This window comes from Gymnodraco acuticeps, unplaced genomic scaffold (assembly GCF_902827175.1).
Source record: "Gymnodraco acuticeps unplaced genomic scaffold, fGymAcu1.1, whole genome shotgun sequence".
In the NCBI taxonomy this organism is placed as follows: Eukaryota; Metazoa; Chordata; class Actinopteri; order Perciformes; family Bathydraconidae; genus Gymnodraco; species Gymnodraco acuticeps.
Window position 1 is genome coordinate 4551045 of NW_022991154.1, and position 27674 is coordinate 4578718.

The following is a 27674-nucleotide window of genomic DNA, read 5'->3' on the forward strand; positions in this document are numbered from 1 at the left end:
CATTCACTACATACCTATGATTCCAGCCGGGGATGTGGCCAGTGGTGCGGAAACCTCCACAGGTTGAGGAACAGTCAACACAGGAGAAATCTTTCCTGGTGCAGCATTTTTTTCTTCTCGTAGAAATCTGCATCTGTGCATTTAATCTGTAACATGTAAAAAAAGAAAGAAATATAACTGCTTTCATGCATGTCATCTGCAGCTCACTTTAGACAAGGATTTTCCAGATTGAAATGAACACCTTTGCTTTTTCTTATCAGAACAGAGTGAGCATGAGAGAAGAAAAGGGATTAAAAGTGTTGAACGTGTGCGCAGCTCTCTCTCTCTCTCTCTCTCTCTCTCTCTCTCTCTCTCTCTCTCTCTCTCTCTCTCTCTCTCTCTCTCTCTCTCTCTCTCTCTCCTCTCTCTCTCTCTCTCTCTCTCTCTCTCTCTCTCTCTCTCTCCTTTCAGACTGGATGTAGCGGTCCCTCACATCGGGGCTCTCCGTTTACATTATTCATACGGAGGAGGGTGTGACTTGTTGGCCCTTTTTTCCGCCTGTATAAAACGAGAAGTTCGCGTAAAAGAAAATACAGATGGAGAAGGCTAGCCGGCTCGCTGTGTCACATAGAGTGCCCTTAAGCCAACGTGACAACTCACATACTGTCCCTTTGTGACCAGCTTCATAGGCAGAATGCCCGGTATCTGCGTGCTTTGTCTGGCCGCCGCTCTGGCTGCGTTCACCCGGCTGGCCGGAACGGTGGGGCCGGTGGTCCGCTGTGAGCCGTGCGAAGCCAGGGCGCTCCTGCAGTGCACGCCGCTGCCCAAGGACTGCACGGAGCGGCTGAGGGAGCCCGGCTGCGGCTGCTGCATGACGTGCGCTCTCGGTGAAGGACAGGCGTGTGGAGTGTACACAGCGCGCTGTAGCTCCGGCTTGACCTGCCAACCCCAGCCGGGGGAGAGCCGACCCCTGCAGGCTCTGCTGCAGGGACGGGGAGTGTGCTCCAGCGCCGCGTCCAAAAAACTCAACAACATTCTTATAACGGAGCAAAAACAAGGTAGGCTATAGGTGTTTTCATTACATTTTTAATAGTTTGGGAATTATATTGTTGTTTTTTTGTGCGTGCGTAATTATTGGGTGTCGTTGACAGCCGCTCTCTCCATGAGGGGTTCTCTGTGCGGAGTTCCATGTGCATGTACAAAAAGAAAGTGCGTAGTATTGATAGTGGATGTGATAAAGACTGGCCTTCTGAAGATGCAAAGCACAAATAAATATGCGCAAAATGCATTCTGTGGGCTGTTTTGCAGCCTGCCACAACGTAAATCACCATTTTAGTCGTGGGGTTTTAGAGGGGAGGCTTGACATTGCACAGTGATGTGTTCGCCTGGGTTTAACAAATCCCATAGGCTCCTGAAAGTTTTAGTGGATAACACCAGCTGGGTTGGACGTTTACGCAGCAATTTATCGTTGCTTTCCCACCAGGAGGAATCTCTTTGTGTACTGATTTTGACAATTATGCGTTATATGTAAAATGAAATGTAAGGTTTTAAAAGATTGTCGTGGAGAATGTTTGTTTAACGGTAAGGATAACACTGTTCTAACACACACACACACACACACACACACACACACACACACACACACACACACACACACACACACACACACACACACACACACACACACACACACACACACAGCCTGGCTCCCTCAAACCAATAGTTAATGCCACATTCAGTAAGCATACCGAATTTAGCTGAGGCTGAGCCCAGACCATGAAGGAAAATAAGGACATTACAGAAGACAATTCTGTAATGTCCTTATTTTCCTTCAAGGAATGCTCATGGATTTTTGTACACGGCATGAAAATATGTGCTGCCTCTTTCCTTGTCCAGGATGTTTGCCAAAACATCTCGACTGTGTGGCAAAAGAGAAAGCGGGGGGGGGGCAGGCAATGTCCCTGAATTCTCTATAAGCAACCAATGCAACAAGACTTAATCATTGAACTCAAAATGTGCACCTGGTCAATGCATGGTTGTTTCTCTAATATTAAGAGATATTTTATATCTGCATAGTGTTTTGTGTGAATGGATGCGTGCTGCTCGCACTGGTGAAACGGCACACATGCCACCTACATGTGAATACACACTGTTGTGTGTATAGGCACTGCTGACGTCAGACCTCCAGGAGCTTCTGTGTGTTTTCTTCTTCCTGGTTATTTGTTTTGGCCATGGTGTGCAAGCACACATTGTCATATACACACACATGCTTATGCATCCACCAGCATACACACAGTTACTGCAGTCCTACTTTTTCACTTCCTGACATGTAGCCTGCATATTTCTCCTCCTCTACTGTCAGTTATTATGCCTTTTGAGTCTTTGATTAAACACACAAATAACATTATTTCCAATTTAAGAGCAAAGAGATGCATCTTATAGCACTGTTATGGCTTGTCAAGAAGAAGACAATAAATATCAGCCATGAGACAGGTTTCAATACAGTCTATGGTCTCAATGCATGCTTATTTCTAGTATCTCCCCTATTGAAGAAATGTAGGAAATGATCCCAAGCGCCCCTGATGGTGAGAGTGTGTAAATGCGGCCCAGTGGTTTCCACCACCATCAGTCCCCAGCTCCAGTGCAGCCTCTCCTCCCAGACATTAACAAGCTCTCCTCACCGCAGTTTGTGGTGTTTACCCCTATGCCATTATACAAACAAATTGCGTAATGTGTTTATCTAAAACGCCCCAGACTTCCTAGAAATGTTATATAAAAGTTTATATTGACAATAAAAATTAATGCTGGCAAGAATCTTAAAAAGGGCTCAATATTGTTGTCCTTGTTTATGGAAGTTTATGGACATTTTTTGAAGGGTTCAGAAAACCCATGTGAAGGTTGTTTTAGGTTAAAAGAGCTGTTGGTTTCTGACGTTGTCTTGTTAGTTGATGCTGTTGTTGACATTCATGTTGTTATTCCAAATCCGAAGAGCCTGGGAGACTATGGAGCCCCACCACCTCACTAATTGATCAGGTGGTCACAGAGAAAGGGTGGGCTGCCAGCCTGCCTGCCCACACGAGCTACACCCCTAAATGTCCGTCCGCCGCCCTCACCGCAGCTCTCAAACACAAAATCTGCTTTGAGTTAACGGTTTAAAACTGTGTTTGGGTGTGTGTGAGCCACTGCATGTGTGTTCCCATCGTGCCTCTGCCTCTTCAGGACGTCTCCAAGCTCAGTTAGCTCCTCCGACTTTGGCCTTGTGGTGAAGTTACCCGGTAGGCGGCACATTGCGTGTAGTTTGGTCAATTCCTATATTAGGTAGGAGTGTATAGAGCCCCCTCCTCTCTTCCCAATTGGTCAGATGGTCCCCCCTCTGTCTTTAACGGTTTGACAGTAATCTTTGCCAAAGGCTAATAATATATCTGCTCCCTCATCTCCCACTTTATCTCTTGCTGCGCTAACCTCCTCCTCTTTTAGCCACAATCCCCTATTTCACCATCCTACACATATAAACGCATACATAACATGTTCTTCTCCCAAGTGACCTTAAAAAGTCTTGTTTACACTCATTGAGCCTCTGCAACTATCTTTTGGTCTGCATGTTGTGGAAATGTGTGGATATTAAATCATCATGTTTCTGTTTATTTTCTCCAACCCACGAAGCAATGAGCTAACTTTTTTTCTCTCTTTTGGATTAAGAGACACAGCCTTTTAACATCCTGTAGAACAATGTTTTATTGGAATAGTAAAGTAAAATCATAGCTGATTTGATGATATTAAGTCACTGTTTTTGCACAAAATAGATATTTATTGTAAGAATTCAAGTTTTTCTGAAACCTTACAATTCAGATTTGTAAAACTTGTATTTTCTGGTGAAACAAGTTATTCTACTTTTCCAGCACACTGTAAATAGGAAATATATGAGTATGTAGGCAGTCTGTGGAGTCCAATGTAGCCTACATTTGAAGAATTTAAGTATATTGGTTTTGGGCACTCGCTCTGAGGTTATGTAGTAAAACTGCCTCAAGGACAGGTCGGATATGTAGCTAAATGTCATAGGATCTGATGCTAACTTGTGCATTGTTCAGTTACAAACATTTTAAAACTGATGACTTGCCTTTACCCCTTCAGATAACGCTGGAAATCAGGTAGTAGGCTGTTCCAACAAGACCACAACGGTGACGATGGGGCCTGGCGTGGTGACCGTGAAGCGTGGGCACAGTCGGGGGTCGATTGACAGCAGGCTTCCGATGCACAACAAGCTGATCCAGAAAGATCAGAACAAGAAGACTCAAAGCTTCAAGTTGGAATCGGTTTCAGGGGGAGCCAACATGGACATGCACAACTTCTCCCTGGAGAACAAGAGGGAGACCGAGTATGTAAGTCACACTAAGAGGCAATGAGATGTCTGTAAAGTGTTATAGTGTTGCTATACTTGTATGATAAACAGTAGAGGTTCTGAGAGACCTGCTACAACCAGTGGCGTTTTTATATGTACAAAAGTGGTGGGGCACAACAAACTTAGATGTCTATAAGCTTTTGCAGTGAGGTTCATGGCTGGTGAGGCACTGGCACTGACTCTTCAGGTTTACAAATATTATATTTTGACCTAAATCAAAATATAATATTATTTTCAAAAGCTTTTTTTGTCTGATGCTTCAATTAATTTTAAACAGACAGTTCAACAGAAGGATACCCAAAAAATATAATTGTATCATTTCAATATTGAATTGTTCTCTCTTAGTAAGATCCCATTTTCAATCAAATTGCAGTCTTACCTTGACTTGAAGATTAAGTCCATTTGCCTATCCTTCTGGACAAAAATCTCTATTACTTTTTTGTAAAAGTCCTCCTTATGTTCTTGTAGTTTCAAAAGTCTATCATAAATCTAATCTAATCAATAGATTTATGATTCGAAAATTATAAAAGTAGGGTAGACATGTGGATATTATCCGGCTGAACAAAACGTGCATTTATCTAACAGGTTTGTTTCCCACAGATCTTATTTGGAGCTATTTTCTAAAATCCTATGGAGAAATCTCATTGCTTTTTTATCGAGGGAAGCCATGCGCAGCTTACTTCCGGGTTTTAGGACGCCTCACTGCAGCTCTCTCGTCTCCTCTTCACACACCACACTTTTCGCGGCACACGTACTTACAGCCAATCAGCTCTGAATTATGTGAGATGACGTATGGTGGGGATGGCAGCTCAGTGCCCCTATGGTCATTATTTTTTTGCCACACACATTAAATAGGAAAATATTCTGAGCATGCGCAGTGTAGTTTTTACAGTCACCATTGACTTAGACAGTGAGAGGGAGGGGCATGATCGGGTTTTGTCCCACATGGCTCTAAACAGCTCAATAGGCACACACTGTAGACACTAATTAGAAGAACACAGACTAAAACAGCAATGTACAGACGAATCAGATGATTAAACATGATCTTAAAATATATTTAATATATATATATATTTTTTTTTTTGCATTTTTTTGTAATCATTATTTGTAATACTTTCTGCTGACACTAGGTGGAGCTGTGCCCCACCTGCCCCTAATGACCAGTCGCCACTGGCTACAACATTTAAAAAGCAGACATTCAAATTTCAACATGATAGTGTTTTGTTTGCCTTTTGAAAACAGAAATCAGGAACATTACGCCAAAAGGTCCAAAAAAAAGCGTCCTTAAAAAATCATTAGCGTTATCTTGCAATGTATTTTGCTAGCAAACTAGTTAGCTCTCATTCTTACGTTACAAAACAATGCTTTGCGTAGCATGCATTTACTTTGAACAAAGTTATATACATTTAAGTGTAGGTGGCAATATGATAACAATAATAAAAACAACATAACGTTACCCCGGGGCAGATAATCGCAGAGGCTGACAGCAGCCCGGTGTTTTGCTAGCTAGTTAGAGTTAGCTCTCGAGCTACTATTTAGCAATATTTATATTTTCACACATTTATAATTAATAAAGTCGGTCGTTACTTTCTTGTTTGCTAGTTAGTAAGCTCACTGACGTTAGCTTGCCGTAATTCGCAAATTCGGCCAATGCAAGCCAGCTAACTAGTGATATTGCTTGTTCAGTTAGGTAGATAGCATGTTGTCTAACTTGTGGCCGACTTTTATCGATTTTCTTTTATATTTGACAAGTTTTAGTTTGTTACCTGAAGTTTTGCCAGCCGCTTTTACCACTTGGCACTACAGCCTAGTGGGCGTTCAGGATAGAGAGACGCAACCACGATAACCCATGCACTGCACTATGTGACATTATTAATATAAAGATAAACCAGATACAATCATAATAAGAAACTGCTTTTGATGTGAAATGTGGTCAGTGCTATTATATTTCATGCAACTAGTCTTTCAATAAAGTAACCAGAGTAGCACTTAAATTGTCCATAAACCTATATTCACAATTGTTCAAGGCTGTCTTTAAACATTTATCAGGTACCCCAAACATTGTCTCAAACATATTTCATACATGTTTAATTTGTATTACTGTAGTAGAAAAACCACAGGTGCAACAAATTACACTAACGACCAAGGGTGCATGATACCAGGAACCTGAAATCAGTAGTTAATAAAAACTATCAATTATTAATTTGATTATTTACACCTATTCATCTTTGGACATTGCATTTTATTTAGGTTATTTAGGTTATTGGGTTATTTTCAAAAAGGTTTCTTGACTTAAAACTATTCCTGATCCAAAATCGATACTCAATTCAATACAGCAGGGTGCTTAATTTACTGTAGGATGTACTAATGAAGGCTGTGTGGAATGAAAGCATAGTAAAAATGTTATAGGACTGCTTTTTTAAATATTTGATAAAGTTGTATGAACTGATTGCAATAATGTAAACACACACATGCAATCCAAGGACAAAAGGTCATGTTTAATCATGCTCAACTTCCACAAATAAACACCTAAATAAATAGTATTTCTAAATCACTGGTGACTTAAAATAACAATAACTAGTTCCAGTTAAAGAAAAATCTTCTCTGCATCTGAAACTCACCAGATTCCAAATAAATGGTGTTTTAAAGTTGATATATGGAAGATCTTCTTGAGAGTCACAGTTCCCCTTTTTAGGACTAACCTCTGTCAATAGGCATTAAACCATATGCTATTTTGGGACAGCAGTCTGCAACATTTGCATTGCATGCCTTGGACTCCACCTGCTGATTAGCAGACCTGGTAAAGAGGGAGAACTCAAAATTACCTGCTGAAGGAATTTATTGGAATTACTGCTGGCTCTTCATAGCATATGGATGCATTTGGCAAGAATGCATACAGCTGTCATCCTGTGGTAGATGATTTGCGTGCACCCTTGAAAAATATACTAACAGTTAGGGGAATCTCAACAAGACCTTGCTCTGCAGACCGATTTGTTTTTAAATACTCCACAGAGTACCTTTATAAGTTATTAACTATCATTTTTAAACAATATTTTCTAGAAATGGTAAGCCTGTACAAAACAATAGGATAATCACTGCAACCCAAAGTCTTATATTTCTCAAATGTTTGTTTGAAAAAGCAGACACCAACATTCTGTTCATCATATACTGTGTAAAAATTATCTTTTTGTTTGACTTAAAATCAACTTAAAGGGAGAGTTAATTGGACATTCTGATGTTAACCATGAACTAGCTATAATTGCATTGTGATGGTGTAAGGATGAGTGTGTAACAGTGGCGTCCCCGGCGTGTGTTTGCCTTGTTGCTAGGGGCCGTGTCGGCGGGAGATGGAGAGCATCCTGAGCGGTCTCAAAATCAGCAACGTGCTCAACCCGAAAGGTTTCCGCATACCCAACTGTGACAGAAAGGGCTTCTACAAGAAAAAACAGGTGAGTGGCTCTCTCTGCTGTTTTATCTCCCCTTTTCACTCACACACTTCAACAAGGACACACACTACTGCTGACATGGAAGTAGACCCACCGCATGCCTGAACACTTCCAAAGAATCCTAAGCGACTCATCCCACCCACCCACACATGCACAATCCCCCTTTCTTTTCTTTTTTTTGCAGCTCAGGTTGCCTTGACAGCCACATCAACACTATATTATCAGAATGGCTAATAACCATGTATTACTCTCCGGTAAATGCACTGCAGCCGTCTGACTCATGCCTCACAGGAAATGAAGTCGGTCAGGTGTGTTTGTGGGTGTGTGGTGTGGGAGAGTGTGGGGGGTAGGGATGTAAGAATGCGGTCTGGGAGTGTGTGTGGCACGGTAGATGTGGCGGCAGGGGAGTGTATGTATGGCGCTTGTTTGATGGCGGTAGTTTTGGTGAGGGTGTGTAGGTGTGGGGTGCTGTTGGTGAGGTAAAAAAAACAAACAGGCTGTCACTGGTTTAGTTTTTCTTGTCCGTTGTACAGCAGATTCAGGCCACCCATGGCCTGCTCATTTGTAAGACTGGAGGAAAAAGAAAACGGGAGGAGGGGATCGTTGGGAAGGTGTAGAGTAGATGGGAGGTGTTGTAGCGGAGTACTTAGACTTAAGGCATGTCAAATTGATACCACTGTCCCATTTCCTGAGATTGGGAGCCTTATCGGAGGGCTTCCGCTGAGATAGAGCCCATTCTGAGAAACGCTAGAGTCACCAAATAAAATAAACCCACAAGCACCATGACTCAGAGACCAACTCGAGCCATAACACACACAAAGACACACACACAAATCCTTACTCTTTTCCAGCCTAAAAAGTTAGGCTTCATTGTTACTTTTATTAAAATCAGTGTATTTTTCTTGTTCTTTTCCTGGATTACATCAACAAATACCTACAAGGAAAGTGTCAGTTCTGTTCTTCTAAGCATGTGTGTGTGTTAATGTGTATGTGTGTGTGCAGCAGTGTGCCAGCTCTTGTCGCCCTTTTCTCAGAGGGTTCGGTGGGGTAGGGGTGTTGCGTTAAATCCATCCGAGGGGATGTGCCTTCACGGTGTGCTGCGGAGATTTATGACCGGAAACACAGCGAAGAGGAGACCGTGTGAACCGTTTAGGGTGACAATACTGTGAAAAGAAGGGAGCAAGGGGGGAAGGGTGGGGGGAGGTCGGAGGGAGGGATGAGCGGGTGGATGGTGGGTGACGGACTTTGCAGAGGAAAAAAGGAGCATGAGCATACACATGATACACAGGATGCCTCAGTATATTAATACTCAGGCACTGTTGAAAGGTGGCTGGTAGGAGACGGTAGTTTCATCTTTCATGGGGACCTTTTTACCCAAATAGTACCAGGAAATAAATTGGGAACTTACCAAGTGGTTCCAGGAAGGAAGGATCAACAGGAATTAAAATGTGAACTATACATAAGTCCCTTTGTGGTTTCCTGATAACAGATTAGATGATGGTAGATAAAGGTTACATATTTCACAGACAAAGAAGATGAAACATAGATTCGTAAGTTGGAAAGCTGTTGCTCGTTTCCTACAGTCAGGAATTTGGATACATTTCTATTACTTTTGCAAAACTTACTCCACATGGTAAAATTAGCATCAGCCTTGTATTGCTTTTACCTTGATGATCATACAGGGAGACCAGTATGTGATATTAAGTACAGCCGACTTTGAAACATTGGTTGCTGGTCCACCAGAAAGCACTAACTTCCACTACAGTACTTTTATAAGATAATAAACTAGAAACAGGTTCATCTGGTCGAAATCCAGAAAACCGCCCAGAGTTCGTAGAAGGTTTTAGGCTTCCTGGAAAAGAAAAGGCCCTATGGTCATATTCGATGAATCATGGATTCAAGTTGTGATATATTTGACCAGTAAATTAAAAGGAAGAAATTGATCATAGAAACCACATCTGCAGCATTATTTGGTAGCCGTCGCTCAGTGTGGATATTGGCTGTCTACCAATCAGGGGGTCAGAGGTTCAATTGTCTGCCCATATGCACTTCATACAATATTGAAGTGAATGTAAGTCGTTTTGGATAAAAGTGTCTGTCAATTGTTGTGACTATGTGCGCATTACCTGCGCATTACCTGGGTTGAATAAGAAAACTTGCCAACCTTTGCGTTGATGCCATTTACCACACTCAAAATCTTAGAACTTTTGACCATCTTTCTCACATTCTCTTCCAAAAATGTTAAGGTTTTCCCTAGGAAACCAAGAGCTTTGGTCCACCATAGAAAAAACTCATGATTTGGTATCAAACATTTTTGACATTTGGAGATTCCTCTAGGAATCGCATTTTCAGTCAATGAATGGCAAGCACTTTTGTTCTGGAAATGCCCCAGAAACCCCCACATCATTAATATGAGCCCAACGTCCTCTGAAAGCCCTCAGTCTTTGGATTGCTGTTCCAGACACTTAAGAAAATCTCAACGCAGCAGACATATTTGTTTTTCACGCCTGCTTCATCAACGGTACACGTCACATTCAATTAAATTATATTTATTTTGGTCCCAAAGGGGCAATTTGAAAAGGCATCTAGAGCATACTGCAACAATAACACAATATAAGAAAAATATAAAGATAAATTAAAAAGCAATCGATGAATTAATAGTATGTTATGAAATAATAATATGTGTCTTATTGGCCTGTTGATGGCAATATTTTATTTTAAAGCCTTTATCTGCCTAAACTGCTAGTGGAGCCTCACAGATGGGGGTGCTGCAGCCCCCTCAGCACCCCCCCCCCCCTTCCCGCGTCCATTTGCGATGTCTCGCTGTCTCGCAGACCCCACGCAGCAACCAAGATTTTCATCGGCATAACTACTCTGTAGCTATGTTCGTATGACTAAATAAAGAACCTTGATGACAGACAGATGTATCAACCTTAAAGAGACACTTTTTTAAGACTTGAGGATATGTACATACTATAAAGATGGATTAGTGGCAGAATATTGTTTTAAGAGGTCAACTATCATGACAAGCATTTACGTGTGTGCTTTCCAGTGTGTACGTTGCTGGTAATATGAGTGCATAGGAGAAGGTTGGCTGAGCAGTGTGAGCCCTACCTCGGCTACAGGGAAAGTATTTTTAGCAACAGTTATATGAATTGGCCCAGTATCCCAGTTCAGGCCATGCATGCCCAACACTGACCCACTCATTACACCTCTCAAAGTCTCACATTCACTCTCACTTCTCCTCCCTCTCATGCACTGTCACTCTCAGGCTCTTATTCATAATTTCACCCACCCATCATTGCCCCCCATTGTGCCTCGCCTACAGTCATTCACCCGTCTTTTCTTCTGCTTCCCTTCTCCCTCATTCTGCCCATCCTGCCTTCTGCCCACCTGGCTTTCCCCTTCCTTGTTTGGCCAGGAATTACCCTGCAGAGGTTTGTGAATGGAACGCCAGTGTCTGTGTTTTGAGAGGAAGAGTAGGAAGAGGAATTGGCAGTGGGTTAAGGATGCTAGCCAGGTGCCTGCATACCCTATGCCTCCTCCCTGCTGACAGTGGCAGGCCCATAAGTAACTTATTGAGCGTGACTCAGAAGGATCTGTGGAAACGTACACACCGACCACAATGGCTATATAATAACTGGCCAACCTTCGGGGACCCAGACAGCTATTTTCACTCTGTCTCTCTCGCTCGCTCTGTTCCCTCCCCGGATTTCTAATCCACATCGGCTTCCTTCTCACTTGGGGATGTGGAGACGCTTTTTTTTGTTCTTTGGTTGTAACATAACATTGAGAGTAGTATGTTGCATCGTCACAATGATTTCACAGACATACTGTATGTCAGTGTATGAGTTGAGTTTTGATACCCCATCCTGAAATGTTGCTTCAGCTAATCATCACTTTTATTATTGCCAGTTTATCATTATTTTCTTACGATCATTAGTCTTAGAATCAATCGAAGATTATATTTTCCAGAAACAAGGGTTATTGTAACAAAATGTCTGTATCTGACAATGTAAAAACTATTAAGGAATATATGACTGTATTTTAGGCCCTAAAGTTTATAAATTGTCAAAGCGATGCCTTTCAAAAGTTGGGAGATTCCTTATTACAGTACAATACGATTGAATTTATTGTCTGTGTAAGGAGATTTGTTCTGGACTTGGTCTACAGTTCCACAAAATATCAACAAAAAAATGTATACATAGTACAGATAGAAACCCACATATACTCAGTTTTCACATACACCTATACACAGACAAACCTACTGACATGGCAAACATTTAAACTATATATTACATTTGTCTGTTGAGAAGCTTAATGGACATTGGCAGGAATGAGTGTTTGTAACTGTTCAGCCTGCTTTAAGGGAACCTACATCTAATTAAATAATATTAATTTTGTGTTTTTTTCCTCAGTTGGTAAAAGTATTCAATACAAAATAATATGAGATTGTGCACATTAGCTAACATTAGAGAAACTTTAACATGCTAATTATAAAAATTGGTAGTTGATTAATGACTTTGATGTTAATCAGATTTTCCATTGAATTATTTAACTCTCATCAAGTCTCCTCTTCTTCCATTCATATTGTACCATCTGTTTTTGCAAGTCTGGTTTATATTGATTCTTTTGGCTCCAATTTGAAAGTTTGTATAGCTCCATTCTTCTAAAACAAACAAATTATTCTGGAGCTTAATTCACTAGGACTCTCAATAAACAATCTTCTTTTTTAGAAAAAGCAATATCCTGCAGCGACTCCCAATGCACTTACATACACACACGCACACAGATGCACCCTATTTTACATACATTCATATATATATATATGCACCCCTACACACACACACACGCTGCATTTTATGAGCTTGTGTTTATCCTGTGGTCAGCCGAGGCTCTTTTTAATGTCTGTGAAGCCCAGCGGTGCTGCTATTAGCTATAAAGGCCGGCATCACAAGAGCACGCATTCATACGCACAACACACACACATACACACCCCATAAAGGTAGCATTATGAATGTGCGCTGTGGATGAAATGGGCTCTTTTAGGGACTGCAATGTGGACAATGCAGGGACAGTGTTGGGGTTGTAAAGATGAGAATATAGGGCCCAAGCCTGAGCTGACCCCTGAGCTGAGGTTAAAAAAACCTGTGTTTCCAGTATCAACTACTAACTTTGCTATGGAAGGTGCTGTGAAAAGATTTGCTTCGTGTTTTCTTATGGAGCACACTAGTTTCACAGCATAAAGAAACAGTATGAAATTATCCATAGAAACATTTAATACATCTATTGTGACTGCAGTATGATTCCTGCGTAATTGTATTGCCAAATAAAATAGTCTGGGAAGTATGTACAAAATTCCAAAGGACGAAGTTTAAATGTAGTTACTTGATTAACGTGTAATCGTTTATCTATTGTGCAATTGGATCAATGTTGGGATTCATTGGTATCCATAAGTTAAACACCAGCATTACTATTGTATGTACATTTAAGAGGCCCTGTTATGCTTTTTGGGGGTTTTCCCTTTCCTGTACTGGGTTATATAGGTTTTGGTGCATGTAAATGGTCTGCAAAGGCTAAAATCCCAAAGTGTCTCTCTTAATAGCGCCCCATTAAAAGGATACCACGCATAAATAATGGTTACAACAAAAATGTCAGTCTTAAGTAGATGTAAAGTGACATATAGTCCTCAAGCGGGCTGTCTTTGTCATTCTTCTTCAGTGTGTGTGTGTGTGTGTGTGTGTGTGTGTGTGTGTCTGTGTGTGTGTGTGTGTGTGTGTGTGTGTGTGTGTGTGTGTGTGTGTGTGTGTGTGTGTGTGTGTGTGTGTGTGTGTGTGTAGATAATGGCAGTAAAGAAAGGATTGCTTGTGATGACTGCTAATAGTTCACAGATGAAAGAGAGTCAGATCGGAAATTCAAAGGTAGCCAAGCAACAGGGGAATGCGAACACTTTGCTCTTCCTCTCCCTTCCGCCTCTCCTTTTGGCTTTTCAACACTCCCACACACACACACACACACACACACTCACACACACACACACACACACACACACACACACACACACACACACACACACACACACACACACACACACACATACACCAGGCAGGACTCCTTCATCATTAACCAGAGCAAAAGGAACACAATGTTAAGCTCCTCTCTGCGGTCGCGTCCACTGGGTCAGGGCTAAAATAGAAGCTGGCCGCAGACTCAGACGATGGCACCGTGCGGGGGAATGGAGGGAGGAGAGGAAAGAGAAAGAAAAACCAAGTTAGACAGAAGAGGAGGAGGAGGAGGAGGAGGAGGAGGAGGAGGAGGAGGAGGAGGAGGAGGAGGAGGAGGAGGAGGAGGAGGAGAGGTAGGAAAAACTGAAATAATCTCTCGATTGATGTTGGTGTGTGAGAATGGGGCGTGTCGGGCTGCGTACTTGCCCCCAGACTGCTGCAGTAGTTGTTGGCGAGGTATTTTAATAGGCCTCTGTTTCTATAAAGCTGCCTTTGATCATGCACTCAAGCTGCACATGGATGTAGACTGCGCCGGAAACAGACACCTGGTCACACTCTAAAGCCTGTCTGTCTGCCTCTGTGTCATTACAATGCTGTCCGAGGGGTTTGGTCTTGGCTCTTTGAATTCCAATACCAAGAATGACTCTGAAAGTTGACTTATTTTGAGGTTGTTAACTTCCACATTTGATAAGCTGTGTAGACATTATAGTCCTTTTTTCAGGTCCTTACACACCGAGCCGATTATCGATGAGCGTCGTGTCGCCCTACTCAGATTGGTGTGTACTGCACCACTGCAGTCCCTAATTTCCACTGGGGACAGGGGGGAGAGAGAGAGAGAGAGAGAGAGAGAGAGAGAGAGAGAGAGAGAGAGAGAGAGAGAGAGAGAGAGAGAGAGAGAGCACCTTTATCTATTTGATATAGCATAGTTGTAAAAAATAAGAAAAGTAAGAAATCATTCCAATGTGAAATCATTCCAATGTGTACTATAGGACAGTAAAACAATTGTTTAAAAGGGGGGTGATTTGTAAAATATGCATAAATGAAAAAAAAGAATGCTAACTGGATAAGAATAAACAAGTTTAAATGATTTGTTATTGGTTGTGATCGTATTCTAAAGATGTTTGGATCATTGAAAAGTATACATCTCCCTTTCATATGAGTGTTGAGAGCTGTATCCATAAATTCATTTTGTGCTCAAAGTGCACCAGATTGATGCATTTAACTACAACATTTAAAAACATATCTTTCCGGGGGTGCATGCCCCCGGACCCCCTAGAGCAGGGCTATTCAACTGGGGGCCCGCGGGCCAAATCCGGCCCCCGGGTGATATTTACTGGCCCTTTGAGTATAATGTTAAAAAGTAAAAAAAAAAGTTTAATTAAAAAAAATAAAAGTAATAAAAAGTATTTTAAATATTTTTTTTTGGACCAGAGTGCCTTTATTCCTGAGAGGGTGTTACATTGAGAGATAGAGGGGAAGACATTGCCTGAAAACTTTGGCGGACTCGGGTTTCGAACCCACCTACTACCAACTCCTGTCATTTATTGCGTCTCTGCGCGCGTCCTCGCGGCTCGTGCTGCCCTTCTCTACTAGCTCGCGCACCTTCGACGGTTTCGCGCCAATGGAACGATTAATCAAACCTGGTCAGCATAGTTGGATATCAAAATGTCTCTTTCTACGTTAAAAAAACGAAAGGTTGACACCGAAAACCGGCAATTCAACAGCGAGTGGAAAGAGAAGTAGCCTACTTGTGTGTAAATGTCAGTGGGAGGCCCGTGTGTTTAATCTGCAATGAGTGTTTATCGGTGTGTAAAGAGTACAACTTGAGAAGGCATTTTAAGACAGCTCACGCCAACTTTGACGCCACTTTTCCAGCGGGCTCTGATGCTCACCGCCAGAAGATTTTGGGGCTAACTTCGTGCTATGACCAAAGACGTAGCTCCCTGTTTTGGGCTTGCACTGACCAAGAGAGAGCTACCGCAGCGTCCCTACGTGTGGCCTGGATATTAGGCAAAAAGAAAAGGCCTTTTACGGACGCAGAGACAGTCAAAGAGTGTATGCTTGCATCAATTGAGGAAGTGGTTGCAGATGAGAAAATCAGAAAAAGTGTTATTGACTCAATTAAGAACATTCCGATTTCTGACACGTCAACATCAAGGAGAGTGGAGACCCTTGCATCGGACGTTTTTGAGATTCTCTTGGACAAACTGAGAAAGGCGGAGGATATGTCGCTAGCTATTGATGAATCCACTGACAGCAGCGATGTTGCACAGCTGTGCCTCTATGTTAGATTATTTGATGGTGAGTGCTTTCGGGAGGATCTACTTGGATTAATTCCTTTGGATGGACACACGACCGGTGAGGTGATGTTCCACAAAGTGGTTTCGTTTTTCAAGGAGCACAAGTTGGGATTGGATCGTATTAACATGCTTGTAACGGATGGGGCCCCTGCGATGTCGGGCCGAACACAGGGACTGTCCGCTAGGCTGGCAGATGTGGCTCCACAGCTGAGATCGCTGCATTGCCTCATCCACCAAAGCCTCCTTTGCGCAAAACTGAGTGGTGAGTTAAAAAACACAATGGACTCTGTCATGGCGATTATTAACTTTATTCGTTGTAACTCCAGTTTACAGCACCGCCTTTTCCGCCGGATGTTGTCATGTCAGCTCAATATAATGATTTGCTCATGCACAGTGCCATTAGATGGCTAAGCAAAGGAAACGTCTTGAAACGATTTTGTGAATTTAAGGAGGAGATCATGGCGTTTCTCCGCAATTCAAAACATAAAAAAGCCAACGCCTTTCTGTGTCTGATAGAGAATGATGAGTTTTACGCTGCTGTTTGCTTTTTGAGCAACATTTTCCAACATCTGAACCAACTCAATTTGGAGCTGCAGGGCAGAGATAAAATGGTTACACAACTTGTGGAGAGACTCCATGCGTTTCAAAAAAAGCTCACACTTTTTTTTGCGGATTTATGTCCAGGCAAAATGCTCCATTTTCCAACACTGCAGGTTTACAAATCACCGAGGTGATGACTGGATTTATGGACGCATTGAAAACCAACTTTGCCGCGAGGTTTGAACATTTCAGTTTCCCGACTGAAGTGATGAGATTTGTGAAGGACCCTTTCTCTGTGAATGTAGAGGGGGAGTTTGCACTGAAAGCAAAGGAGTTGATTGTGACATTAAATGAGGCGTCTTCACAACTCGAACTCATTGACATTCAGTCATCAGATGACCTGCAACAGTCATTTCAGCTGGCAGGTTCTGAAAAGTTCTGGACTCATGAAGGCAGCCACGAGAAATTCCCTCATTCAAGGGGTCTTGCACTTTTTGTCCTCACAATGTTTGGCTCGACTTACACGTGCGAATCGGCATTCTCACACATGAATGCCATAAAAACTAATAATCGCGCATCCCTCTCCGACCAGCATCTGCATCACTGTATGCGTATTGCCATGACAACGTACTCCCGACTTCCCTGCTCTTGCTAAATCGAAAAAATGCCATTTCTCTCATTAGATGGCACATATCTGCCAAGTTGGTTGCATACAGTTATCACTATGTTAATCAAAAAAGGTTTGAGTTTTAAAAGGCTGTGTGTTGTGGTTTGGTAATTAATACAAGTCTTTTGACAATTGTTTTTGCTTTTAATTAAGCAATTGATGTGGTATGGCTCACTTGTCTTTATTGTTATTATACCATAATGCACTGTTGTTTGTGTATGGCCCTAAATTGCTATTTTGTGTGCATTATTAGATCATTTAATCTAAATCTAATGATGTTGATGGTTATATTAGCTTCACATGTACTGAGTTCTGAACTTGCCATTTATAAAGGCCTTGGGGCTATGTTTGATTTAATTAAACAAAATATATGCACTCCACTATGCTGTTGTAGTCATTTAATTTAATTTCAAACCTTTATTTATGCAGGTGAATCCCATTGAGATCATTGATCTCTTTTTCAAGGGTGACCTGCTGTAGTATTTACTGTATCTGAAGCTCTTAATATGATTGCTCATATTTCAAGTGCATACATGTTCTTTTAGTAAACACTGAAAACGGGTCCCACAGACCCAAACAGCACACAAAGGTTAAAGGTATATAATAATGTTAAAATGTGCTAAATATATACACTGCAAAAAACAACAAAAGAGGAGTAAAAGTAGCTCACGACTTGTTTTCATTTTTTAAAGTAGCTCTCATCCTAAAAGAGGTTGGTGACCCCTGCCCTAGATGCATCAGTCCCACTTCTGTGCAGTCGGTATGTGAGTTGTTAACCTGTCGAACCCCATCCCCCCGGGGGGAAAAACGCATCATCTGCAGGAAACAGCGTCTGAGGGCTTCTTAATATTTAATAAACTATGAATATTTTATATCCATGTAACGGGAAGAAACTCAGCTAACTTTTTTTTTAAAACCACAAAGCTAGCGCTGAGTCTCTAAATTAGCCACGAGCGGAAAAATGCTAACGCATTACTGCACAGAAACTCACTCATATCCAGTGCTGGAATTGGGCCGGTACTCACCGGTACGCAGTACCGGCACTTCTGGTTCTGACCCATGGAGTACCGGCACTTCTTGCTCAGTACCGGCATGCTGGCGATACTCCGGTACTCATGCACCGTGCCAGTACTCAACACTCTCCCGCCGTTCTTATTATACATCCATATATATATATATACAGCCGCCCGGTACTCAGTAGATGCGTCATGAGGTGCCGAACGGACATTCTCATCGCTCTAACCGCTGGAGTTTCACAGCGGCTGTCAGCTGTTTACTCCTGTCATTCAAACAGAACGTGCTGGAGAGGGGGCGGGGCTTATATTATCCATGTAAATACTGTGGTGGAAACGACTATGTCAAAATTAACCTATTTGACCGTGATTTAATAGTAATACACGTTTCAAAATAATAATAATAATAATGCCGAAGTAACAACATACTGAAAACTGTTAGTAAAACCATGTTTTAATGCTTTACAATTTACATACCTAGATGCACGTGTGTTGTGTTTATGCAGTGCAACTCCCACCCAGTGGGTGGCTATGTAGAGTGATAGAACAGAGCAGGCACGCCCCCGAGAGAAGGAAAGCAAGTCACGTCACAAATTAGCATTTCTAAAATGTTAGCGTGGATTAATAAAAGTGCAAAAAGACAGCGGTTGTCGCCGGAAGAAACTTCAAATACAGAGAATGCTGTGCCTGTGTTGGAAATTGTGTCTGATGGGGAGCTTTCTTTGGTTGATCCTCCTGCTCCAAGTTCTAGTGCATTAGCATTAGCACTAGCTCCGCCGCCTCCTCCAGAGCCTCTAACGTTAGCTGCTGCTGGCGCAACTGCCACCACCAACACCGGGCAAAGCGATGCACCTGACTGCTGGACAACGGACCAGGTGCAATATTTTTGCAAGACCAATGCATGGCTCCTTCTTAAAGATAAGAAGCTAGGATGTCGGATATGCAGAGATGTCAAATCTTTGGGAATACACACTGGACAAGGACTGAAACTGTCAACTGAATGGGGTGAGTGTGCAGTGTCTCATTTCGGTGTTGACAAGGGCAAACAACAAGCTAGCCTGAGAAAAAAAATCAAAGAACATAAAGAATCACAAGCCCATGTAAAAGCTGCTGACATCCTTACATCTGCTTCACGTGAAACTATTCAACATCAAGTGCAGTCTATGCATAAATCTGAATTAGACACCACTATCAGAGTTTTTCGAACGGCATATAAAATTGGCAAACATAGCCGGCCATTCACAGACATGCCAATTGATTTGAATGTACAGAAACTGAATGGGCTGAACGTGGGCAGGGTTTTGCACTCCAATAAAACCTGTGGCGAAATCATCGACCACATAGCTCATGAGCTGAAGAAAAAAATGGCAAAAGACATTACAGAAAACCAAAGAAAACTCTGTGTTTTGGTCGATGAATCTACCACTATTAGTGGTAAAACGGTGCTTGTTGTGTGTCTACGCTCAGCATTAGCTGATGCTGAGCCCGAAACGTTTTTTTGGGAGCTGATCGAGTTGGATGGAACAACGGCTGATGACATCACAAAGGCGTTAATGGAGTGTCTTGGAAGAGATTTTAACGAGGACTTTTTAGGTCAGTGTTTCGTTTCTTTTGCATGTGATGGGGCTTCAGTCATGCTAGGGAAGAGAACAGGCGTTGCTACCCAGTTGTGTAGTAAATTCCCAAGCCTGTTTGTGTGGCACTGCTCCAATCATCGTCTAGAGCTGGCAGTTGGGGATGTGGTCAAGGAGGTCTCAGGGATCAATCATTTCCAGATCTTTTTTGACAAACTCTATTCCTTGTTCCATGCCTCCCCCAAAAATCAGAGGCAGTTAGCGCAGTGTGCGCAAGCAGTCGGACAGCGTCTCCTGGTGATAGGGCGTGTTTTGTCCATCTGCTGGGTGGCTTCAAGTGAAAGGAGCGTCAGAGCAGTCTGGGAAAACTACCGAGTGCTTCATGATCACTTCACAAATGCTGCAAACGACACGAGCAGGGATTCCAGAGACAGAGCAAAGTACAAGGGCCTGGATGATGTGCTCACATCTGCAACGTTTGTCAGCAATCTGGGACTGATGTACGATGCGCTCACAGAGCTCAGCGACCTCTCTCTGCAACTCCAAAAAAGAGAGATGACACTGCCTACAGCAGATAGGCTCTTAACTCGAGAAATACGAGTTTTTGAATCCATGGTCACCATGCCTGGCCCACACATGACTACAGTTCATACAGCTCTAGCTGAGAAGTCCTTCAAGGGTGTTGCCCTGCGTGAGAATGGCAGGCTTGTACAGATTCATGCAGGTCAGTTTTTCCGCAGTATGGTAGAGAATCTGAGACACAGAATGACTTCCACAACCTCCTCTCATGTCAGCACAAGAGAAATCCCATTACATGGCCGGGAGGCCCGGGACAATCAGCTAATCCAGGACATGAAAGTTATCCATCCTGGAAGTTGGCCTGAAAAGGAGTTAGACGTACAGTATGGGGACGTAGAGGTGCTACGTTTGTGCGAAGTGCTGAAAGTGGACAGAAGAGAGACTGTTCAGGGCTTTCGCGAATACAAGGAAACCAGGGCATCCCGTACACCTGCTGCCATGGAGCCTCTACTGAAAGCAGTCCGAACCATCGCTGTCTCCACTAGTGAGTGTGAGCGGGCATTCAGCTGCATGAACGATATCCTTACTGCAAAAAGGAATGCTCTCTCTGTCAGCCTGACTGTCCAGCCTGGTTTTCATTAAATGTAATGGACCATCACTAGGACAGTTCAATCCGGAACAGTATGTGAGGTCCTGGCTGGCAAAGGGAAGGAGAAGTGCTGATGAAAGAGCCTGTCCAGCTCCAGCCCCTGATACTGATGTCCCCAAGGCCTTCTGGAGCCTTTTCTAACAATGTGAAGTATATTGCAAAGCAGCTCACCCAGTGAGAAGACTTTTGGCATAATGTGCCGATTTGTACAGATCCTGGAGATAGAAGGACTTCAGACCAACCAGGGAGTTATCTGATCAGCTTGGTGTTCAATGTAACTCTTTACCATGGCTCAGACTTTGTTACTTGCAGTTACAGTTTCTCATTTTAGATTGTGCACATTTTGCATTTGTTTTTACATGTTCTTTGTTCATGCTCTTTATCATTTTTCTGAGTTGGAAAGTTAGATTGCATCATAGTTTACTTTATACATATTTGTATTCTTCAGTGGTGAAGTATATTGCAAAGCAGCTCAGCCATGTGAGAAGACTTTTGGCACTTTTTCGTTTTTCGTTTTCTGAGTTGGAAAGTTAGATTGCATTCAAAATGTACAGAAATACTTAATTTTGTTAAAGCTTTTTATAAAAAATGCTTCTGACCAGAGCTTTGTTTCCTTGTCATTAATGTTGAACACCACCAGAGGGGCTCTCACCTGAAAGGTCTCTGCTTCATGTGTCTTCAGCAGAAGATCTAGACTTTGATTGCTATATTTTCAGTTAATATTGACCTTACTGAGCTTTAGCCATATCCGCTGCCTATCATAAAAATTTTTAAGTACAGTGAACCTTTCTAAAATATACAGTAGTAAAGAGACAAATCCACCAGCATTATAGTAGCCAAATTCTTGTTTGTGGGCTGTATATATAAAATTGACTTGAAAAAGTTGCTGATTTTAGAGTACTGGCACCTTTTTCATTCCAATTCAAGCACTGCTCATAACACCTGTATTAGTTATCGTAGCTGCATGTCCAACCCATCGATTAGCATCGTGAGATGACACAGAATCGATTGGTACCTATATTATCACTCCATGATAAGAACTCGCGACTTCATAAACAAAAACAGACATCAAAACATGTGGCGCTAGGTAGCTAAAACGGCAAAATGTCTTACCTTGGTCATTGTCTGGTCAAAAGTGGTCTTCAATGGCATTACAACGATAAAAACGCTGCTGAAGGTTAATCCAATGTGTCTGTGTCCCTTTGAAATGATTTCTGATAATCCATAAGCAATAAACCGACTTTCCCGTTTTCAGATGTCTGAGCGTGAGAGAGGTTCGCTCTGGCCAAAACTGCATGCACGAAGCCCCCACTTTTTTTTGTTAACGTTGGTGTGTAGCCCTATGTGAAAATGCCCCTTCGATTTTATTGGCTCTAACGGTTAATAATATTTTTTAAGAGAGGTTTGCTAAACCTCTCTAAAAAGGTCAAATGTCACTTGTTTTGCATCAATCTTGATACAGGGTACTTATTATATGTTGTACTTTGGATTCCTAAAGCTTTTATTCTACCATCCCATCATTCAAGGGTGGTTTTCACTATAAGTAAAAAATAATGTTTGGACGGACACTAAAATGTTCAATCTGAATTTTCTTTTTTAAAAAACCATCTATATTGATTCTGACTTTTCTACATCCAACTCACAGGTTTGTCATTGCTTTGAGAAAAAAGATTATTAATTTTCCCCTTTTAGAAGTGTAGTTATAGTAATTTGTTCTGGAAATGTCATTATCTAGCCTGAGACCTGAAAAACAGGCTTGGGGGTTAACAGGTTAATCGCTCTGTTATTTGATTTACTCCACGTGGAACCTCAAATTGTTTTATACTTTGCCTTGCCTTGCCTTGCCTATACATTAAACCACATCACCAGTGGCGTATTGACACATCATCGCAAATTGCGAGTCGTTGGTAAAAACAACAAAAAAGCAAGCAGTTGATTTAAGACCTTTGCAACTCAACTCATCATAGATTGACTGTGCAGTTCCAGCAAGTGTTAAATGAAGAAACGCAGCCGTTTGTTTTGTACTTATGCAAACATTGTTGTGCTACTTCCGAGCTGGTTTGTGGTCTGATTCCTGAATCCTTCTGCCCACAGGAAGTTTCCTTAAGCAAGACACTGAACCACATTGCTCCCAATGCATGTAAACAACAAAATGTAAAGGAAGCACTATAGCCAAAGCATCTTCCAAATCAATGTAACGCAAGGATCAGACATTATTCACACAACCGCAAGGGGTATTTGAGAAAACATGTTGTAACGACTACCAGTCTAGATACTGATTTGTCTTCATTTCTGTACGTTATGAAAATGAAAGGCACCCGATCAACTAGCTTGAACTGATCCATCGCATTGACCAATAAGTCTGCATTAGTTCTGGTCAGTGTTAGAAAGTTATTGCATGGTAATGCATATTATATTAAGATCCCTCCACTGCTTTACCTCACAGCAATTATGTAACGTGGACAAAGGGCAGAGTAGTGTGAGCATTCAGAACAACTCAAGCCAGTTTCAAGAGTCTGCTAATTGATTGTCAAACAGAAATGAATGGCTGCTTGTTAGGGCAAGTGGTTTTTAGTACATTGGCTTGAATGGGTCCTTTATACCTCAAAGTAAGCACTTAAACCCCATAGCCATTGTTGTGATTGAAATGCAGTGTTGTTGTTTACAGAGCCAAACAAACAGTACTGTATAAACACTTGGACTGCCCCCTGTGGGACATGTGATATTACTGCACACTTGTATGTGCTCCTGGGGGTATACATACAGTAGATACAACTGTTGTTTGTGTGCGTCGACATGTTTGCTAATGTGTGTTTATTCGTGCACATGCACCCGCGCTCGTGCACGTGCAGCCAATAATCAGCGCCAGATGATGTTGAGTGTCTGCCAGTTTCCCAGAATAGCAGCGATGGTTTCCTTGCAGCCGTCCGACTGGCCTTGGCAAATATTTTAGCAACTGCTTGTTTGCCTTCACACTCTTTCACTCTCACTCACTGAGTGCGTTCCTCATTGCCCCGCGCCGCTCTATCGAAAATAATCTGCTTTTTCATAGTTTACCCCCACTGGTCAGAAGCACATGGGCCTGATAAATAAACAACTCACAGAGGGGACAAAGTTGCCCCACGTGGACGCCTAGCAGAGGCTCTATCACTTCATATCTTGATATATGTATTATCATATTCTACATTATGAGCAGCTGCATCACCTGGACTTTATAGTTCCTGCACATAAAAGCTGGGAGGCAGCTCCAGACAGCAGGGCATTCCTCACCATGATCGATGAGATCTCTACTTATTAAAGTTCTTCTGAGGCACGACTTGGCCCCTTGACCCACATCCAAAACCTTAAAAGCCAACACAGAGAGAGATATAGTCTTATTATAGTAGCCACGTTGAAGCCTGCGTTGATAAAGCTGTGTCAGCGTAATTCCTCACCTTGGAAACGCTAATCTGTTTTCACAATGTGTCTCAAAGTGATAAATCCTCTGCTTCTTGCCAGTTCTTTCTCTCCCTGCACTCTCAAAACTAAAGATAAAAGTAATGTTTTTCCATGCCGGTGCCAGCTGTGTGTGCAAACCTTCTTGTTCAAGAAGCGCTAATTCTTCTCCCTCCTCTTTATTTTGCAGTGCCGTCCATCCAAAGGCAGGAGGCGGGGCTACTGCTGGTGCGTGGACAAATACGGGCAGCCTCTTCCCGGCTACGATGGCAGGGAGCGGGGCGAGACGCAGTGCTACAACCTGGAGAGCAAGTGAGAGGACGGAGGGACGACGAGTGGACGGAGGGAGAAAGACAGAGAACAAGCAGGGGGGGGGGGGGGTGGGTGGAGAAAGAGCCTAGTTTACTCGTGCATGTAGTTTTATGTAAACATTTGGAAGGGGGCTCTGGACCTTTTTTTGATTTTAGGTCCCATTTCTGTCAGAGAGATCGGGGGAGGGGAAAGGCTTCTGTCCATCACAGCTATCTGTCCTGTGCTTTTTAAGGAACCTTAATTGTTTTCTTTAAAGCAAAAAAGCTGAGAGAGTAGGGGGAGGAAGAGAGAATCCTTCCATCTGCACTATTCTTTTAGAGAGAGGAAGGAGGGACTTTTCCACTCACTTTAAAGAGGACTTGTTTGTGACTGTGCCCCGAAAAAAAAAATTCACAAACTATTGTGTGTCTGTGAGCGTGAGTCAGTGTGTGTCTTAATGTGTGAGCACCCGCATAACATATGTGCACAGCTGCATGTCTGTGGCGTGTGAGTATGCTCGTTCCCAAAAGTGTTTTATTTCTGTAAATACCGTATGTCACTACGATCCGTCTCGAGATCCTAGCCCCCAATGCTCCATTATACACTGCAGAAGGAAAAATAACGCTCTCTGGCTCAGGGTCCATTTTGAAGTGAAGGATTATGGGATGGGAAGGCTTTGGCTTCTTATCTAGCAGCGAGGGCCCTTCTTGTTGCCTTTGACTTGCCCTGCTATTGGGAAGAGAATACAGGCAAACCATGCAATTACAGTGCCTTGCAAACTGACCTTCCCATGCCTCCCCTCCCCTTCACCCTGTAGTCCTCCAATAAAGGAACACTTCACTGAACATCTACCTTTTGAGTATCAAATACTCCTTCACCACAGGATAACAGCAGACTTGATGGATGATCCTATATGAAGAAATCAGTAGAAAGAATCTGGAACATACTGAGGGATCCCATCAACAAGTGGATTAAGATGCAAAATGTGCCAAAATATAAGCCCGGTTACAGACTTCTCTGATATTCTTTTGGTTAGATTCCCAAATAAGGTCTGTGGCCTACAAATATACGAGATCACTCAAGTATTTAAAACTAAAAGGATAGATTGTTGGTGAAGTGTTCACATGCCGCCCTGCAGGGATCAGTCTCATGTCTCTTTCCCACCACCCACTGTCCAGTCCCTGTCCCATTGTTCCTCTAACCTTGTGTCCCGTGTTCTTCCTCGCCCTTGTCCCGTGTCCATCATTCAGCTACGGTGCTGAGTTCCTCCCATCATAGATGTCTTTACCCCCATGTAAAACGTTGTCCTTGTCTGTGTGCCTGATCCCTTCTCCAACCCCACTATCCCGAGCTGTTAGTCCCCACTCCAGCCCCCTGCCCCACCTCTTCCTGTCAGTGGTGCATAGTCTTGTTTAAACGGGGCGAGCCCGGTGTGACCGGCCCGCCCCCCGCAGGTGCCAGCTGCCCCTATGCTTCAAGCACAAGCACTTAAAGCACTTTAGCTGTGCCGCTACTCGTCAATGCATGCCGTTAAAGACAATTGGACCTATCTGCATCTGCATACCTTTCCTTCGAGGTAATGTCAGATGAATCAGTGTGATACTGTAAGAAAACAATAATAACCCAGGGAGGAAGGGGGGGGAATAAGACAAAAAAAAGCTACACCAGGACTTCTGACAGCAAACACCCCTTCAGAGTTTTTTCCATTCAATGCAACTATTCTTTTGTTGTTGTTGTTGTTTTTGTTTCTTTGGAGAAAAAAAAACATGCTTGTATGATCGTATGCCAACAAATCTCCACAAGGTGGACACAGCACCAAATATGCATTCACACAAGTGGTAGGGGGTCTGAGGGAGGAGGCAAGGTCCTCCCGAGGAGCTTCCTGCATGATGCTCTCCCACATCCTGTGTAAAGACTTGAAAAGTGGAGAGAGTGCTGACAAAGAATGCTCGCCCAGTAGCTTGGTAGCATTACATCGGCCGCACACCTCCTTTGATAGAGCGCAGCAACTTAACAACCAACTGTTGGTGCTATATCCCACCTATTCAAAGACGTGATGTAGGGGAGGAACATACATACAAATATGTTTAAGCTATTCCCTCCCTAATATTTGTAAGTGTGTCTTTTTATATATTATTATTATTATTTCTTGGCCAGCTAATGTGTCGGACTAGACATCATGTACAGTACTTAAAAATACAAATTATTTATCTAAGAAAGAATTATAAGCTGATCCAAACTAGGTTTTCTTATGAACAATTCAGTGACTCACCGATTGCACAGCAAAGTCTATTTGATTCAGTGTATTTTGGGGAATATAATCACTAATGACTGTTTTATTTTGTTATGAACCTTTTTTCCTTCTGTTGCTCTGCAGGGTCATTTGTAAGCTCTGTGCCCAGCAGGCGAGTTTCAGCCACAGGCAGAATCTGTTCAGGCACTCAGGTCTCTGGTTCACGGCTTCTTTAGGCCAGTGAACCTCTCACCTCTCCGTCAGTCACTTCTCTCCATGCACACCCAGCCATCCCGCCTCAGTCTGTCAGTGCAGAGCCAGGCTCACACTTCTGTAACGTCACTTTCTTTATCATCATTTATTTGCTCCCTGCTGGTCACGTTAAGAATCTCTCTGTTCACGGGTAAATGTAATTGTTTTGTTTTTCATTTCAAGTTTATCCTTCAAAGAATTTTTTTGATTCAAGCTTTTCATGATACTAAACTAGAAATCACACAGCTATTGTTTTCTGAGAAAGAAAATGATTTTGATTCAAGATATAATTTGTATTTAATGTCTTTTTTTAAATAAAAAGTGAACACATTTTAAGATGCCGTCTCAGATGTTTGTTTTTGTCCTTGCATG

The 27674-nt window shown here is 42.5% G+C and overlaps 1 protein-coding gene across 1 annotated transcript; it reads left to right on the forward strand.

The window, feature by feature from the left end:
- Window positions 1-474: 474 nt before the first annotated feature.
- igfbp3 (insulin-like growth factor binding protein 3) lies at window positions 475-27623 on the forward strand. Its single transcript, XM_034237462.1, has 4 exons — window positions 475-1037; window positions 4111-4358; window positions 7708-7827; window positions 24717-27623. The coding sequence occupies exons 1-4, from the start codon at window positions 674-676 to the stop codon at window positions 24840-24842; spliced, it is 858 nt and encodes a 285-aa protein (XP_034093353.1). The 5' UTR covers window positions 475-673; the 3' UTR covers window positions 24843-27623.
- The last annotated feature ends 51 nt before the right edge of the window (window positions 27624-27674 follow it).

Bases quoted from the DNA above. Each gene is read 5' to 3' on its own strand.
- igfbp3 (XM_034237462.1), top strand. From the start codon at position 674: ATGCCCGGTATCTGCGTGCTTTGTCTGGCCGCCGCTCTGGCTGCGTTC. The intron at 1,038-4,110 runs GTAGGCTATAGG...TTACCCCTTCAG, and splicing joins TATAACGGAGCAAAAACAAG to ATAACGCTGGAAATCAGGTA. The intron at 7,828-24,716 runs GTGAGTGGCTCT...TTTATTTTGCAG, and splicing joins GCTTCTACAAGAAAAAACAG to TGCCGTCCATCCAAAGGCAG.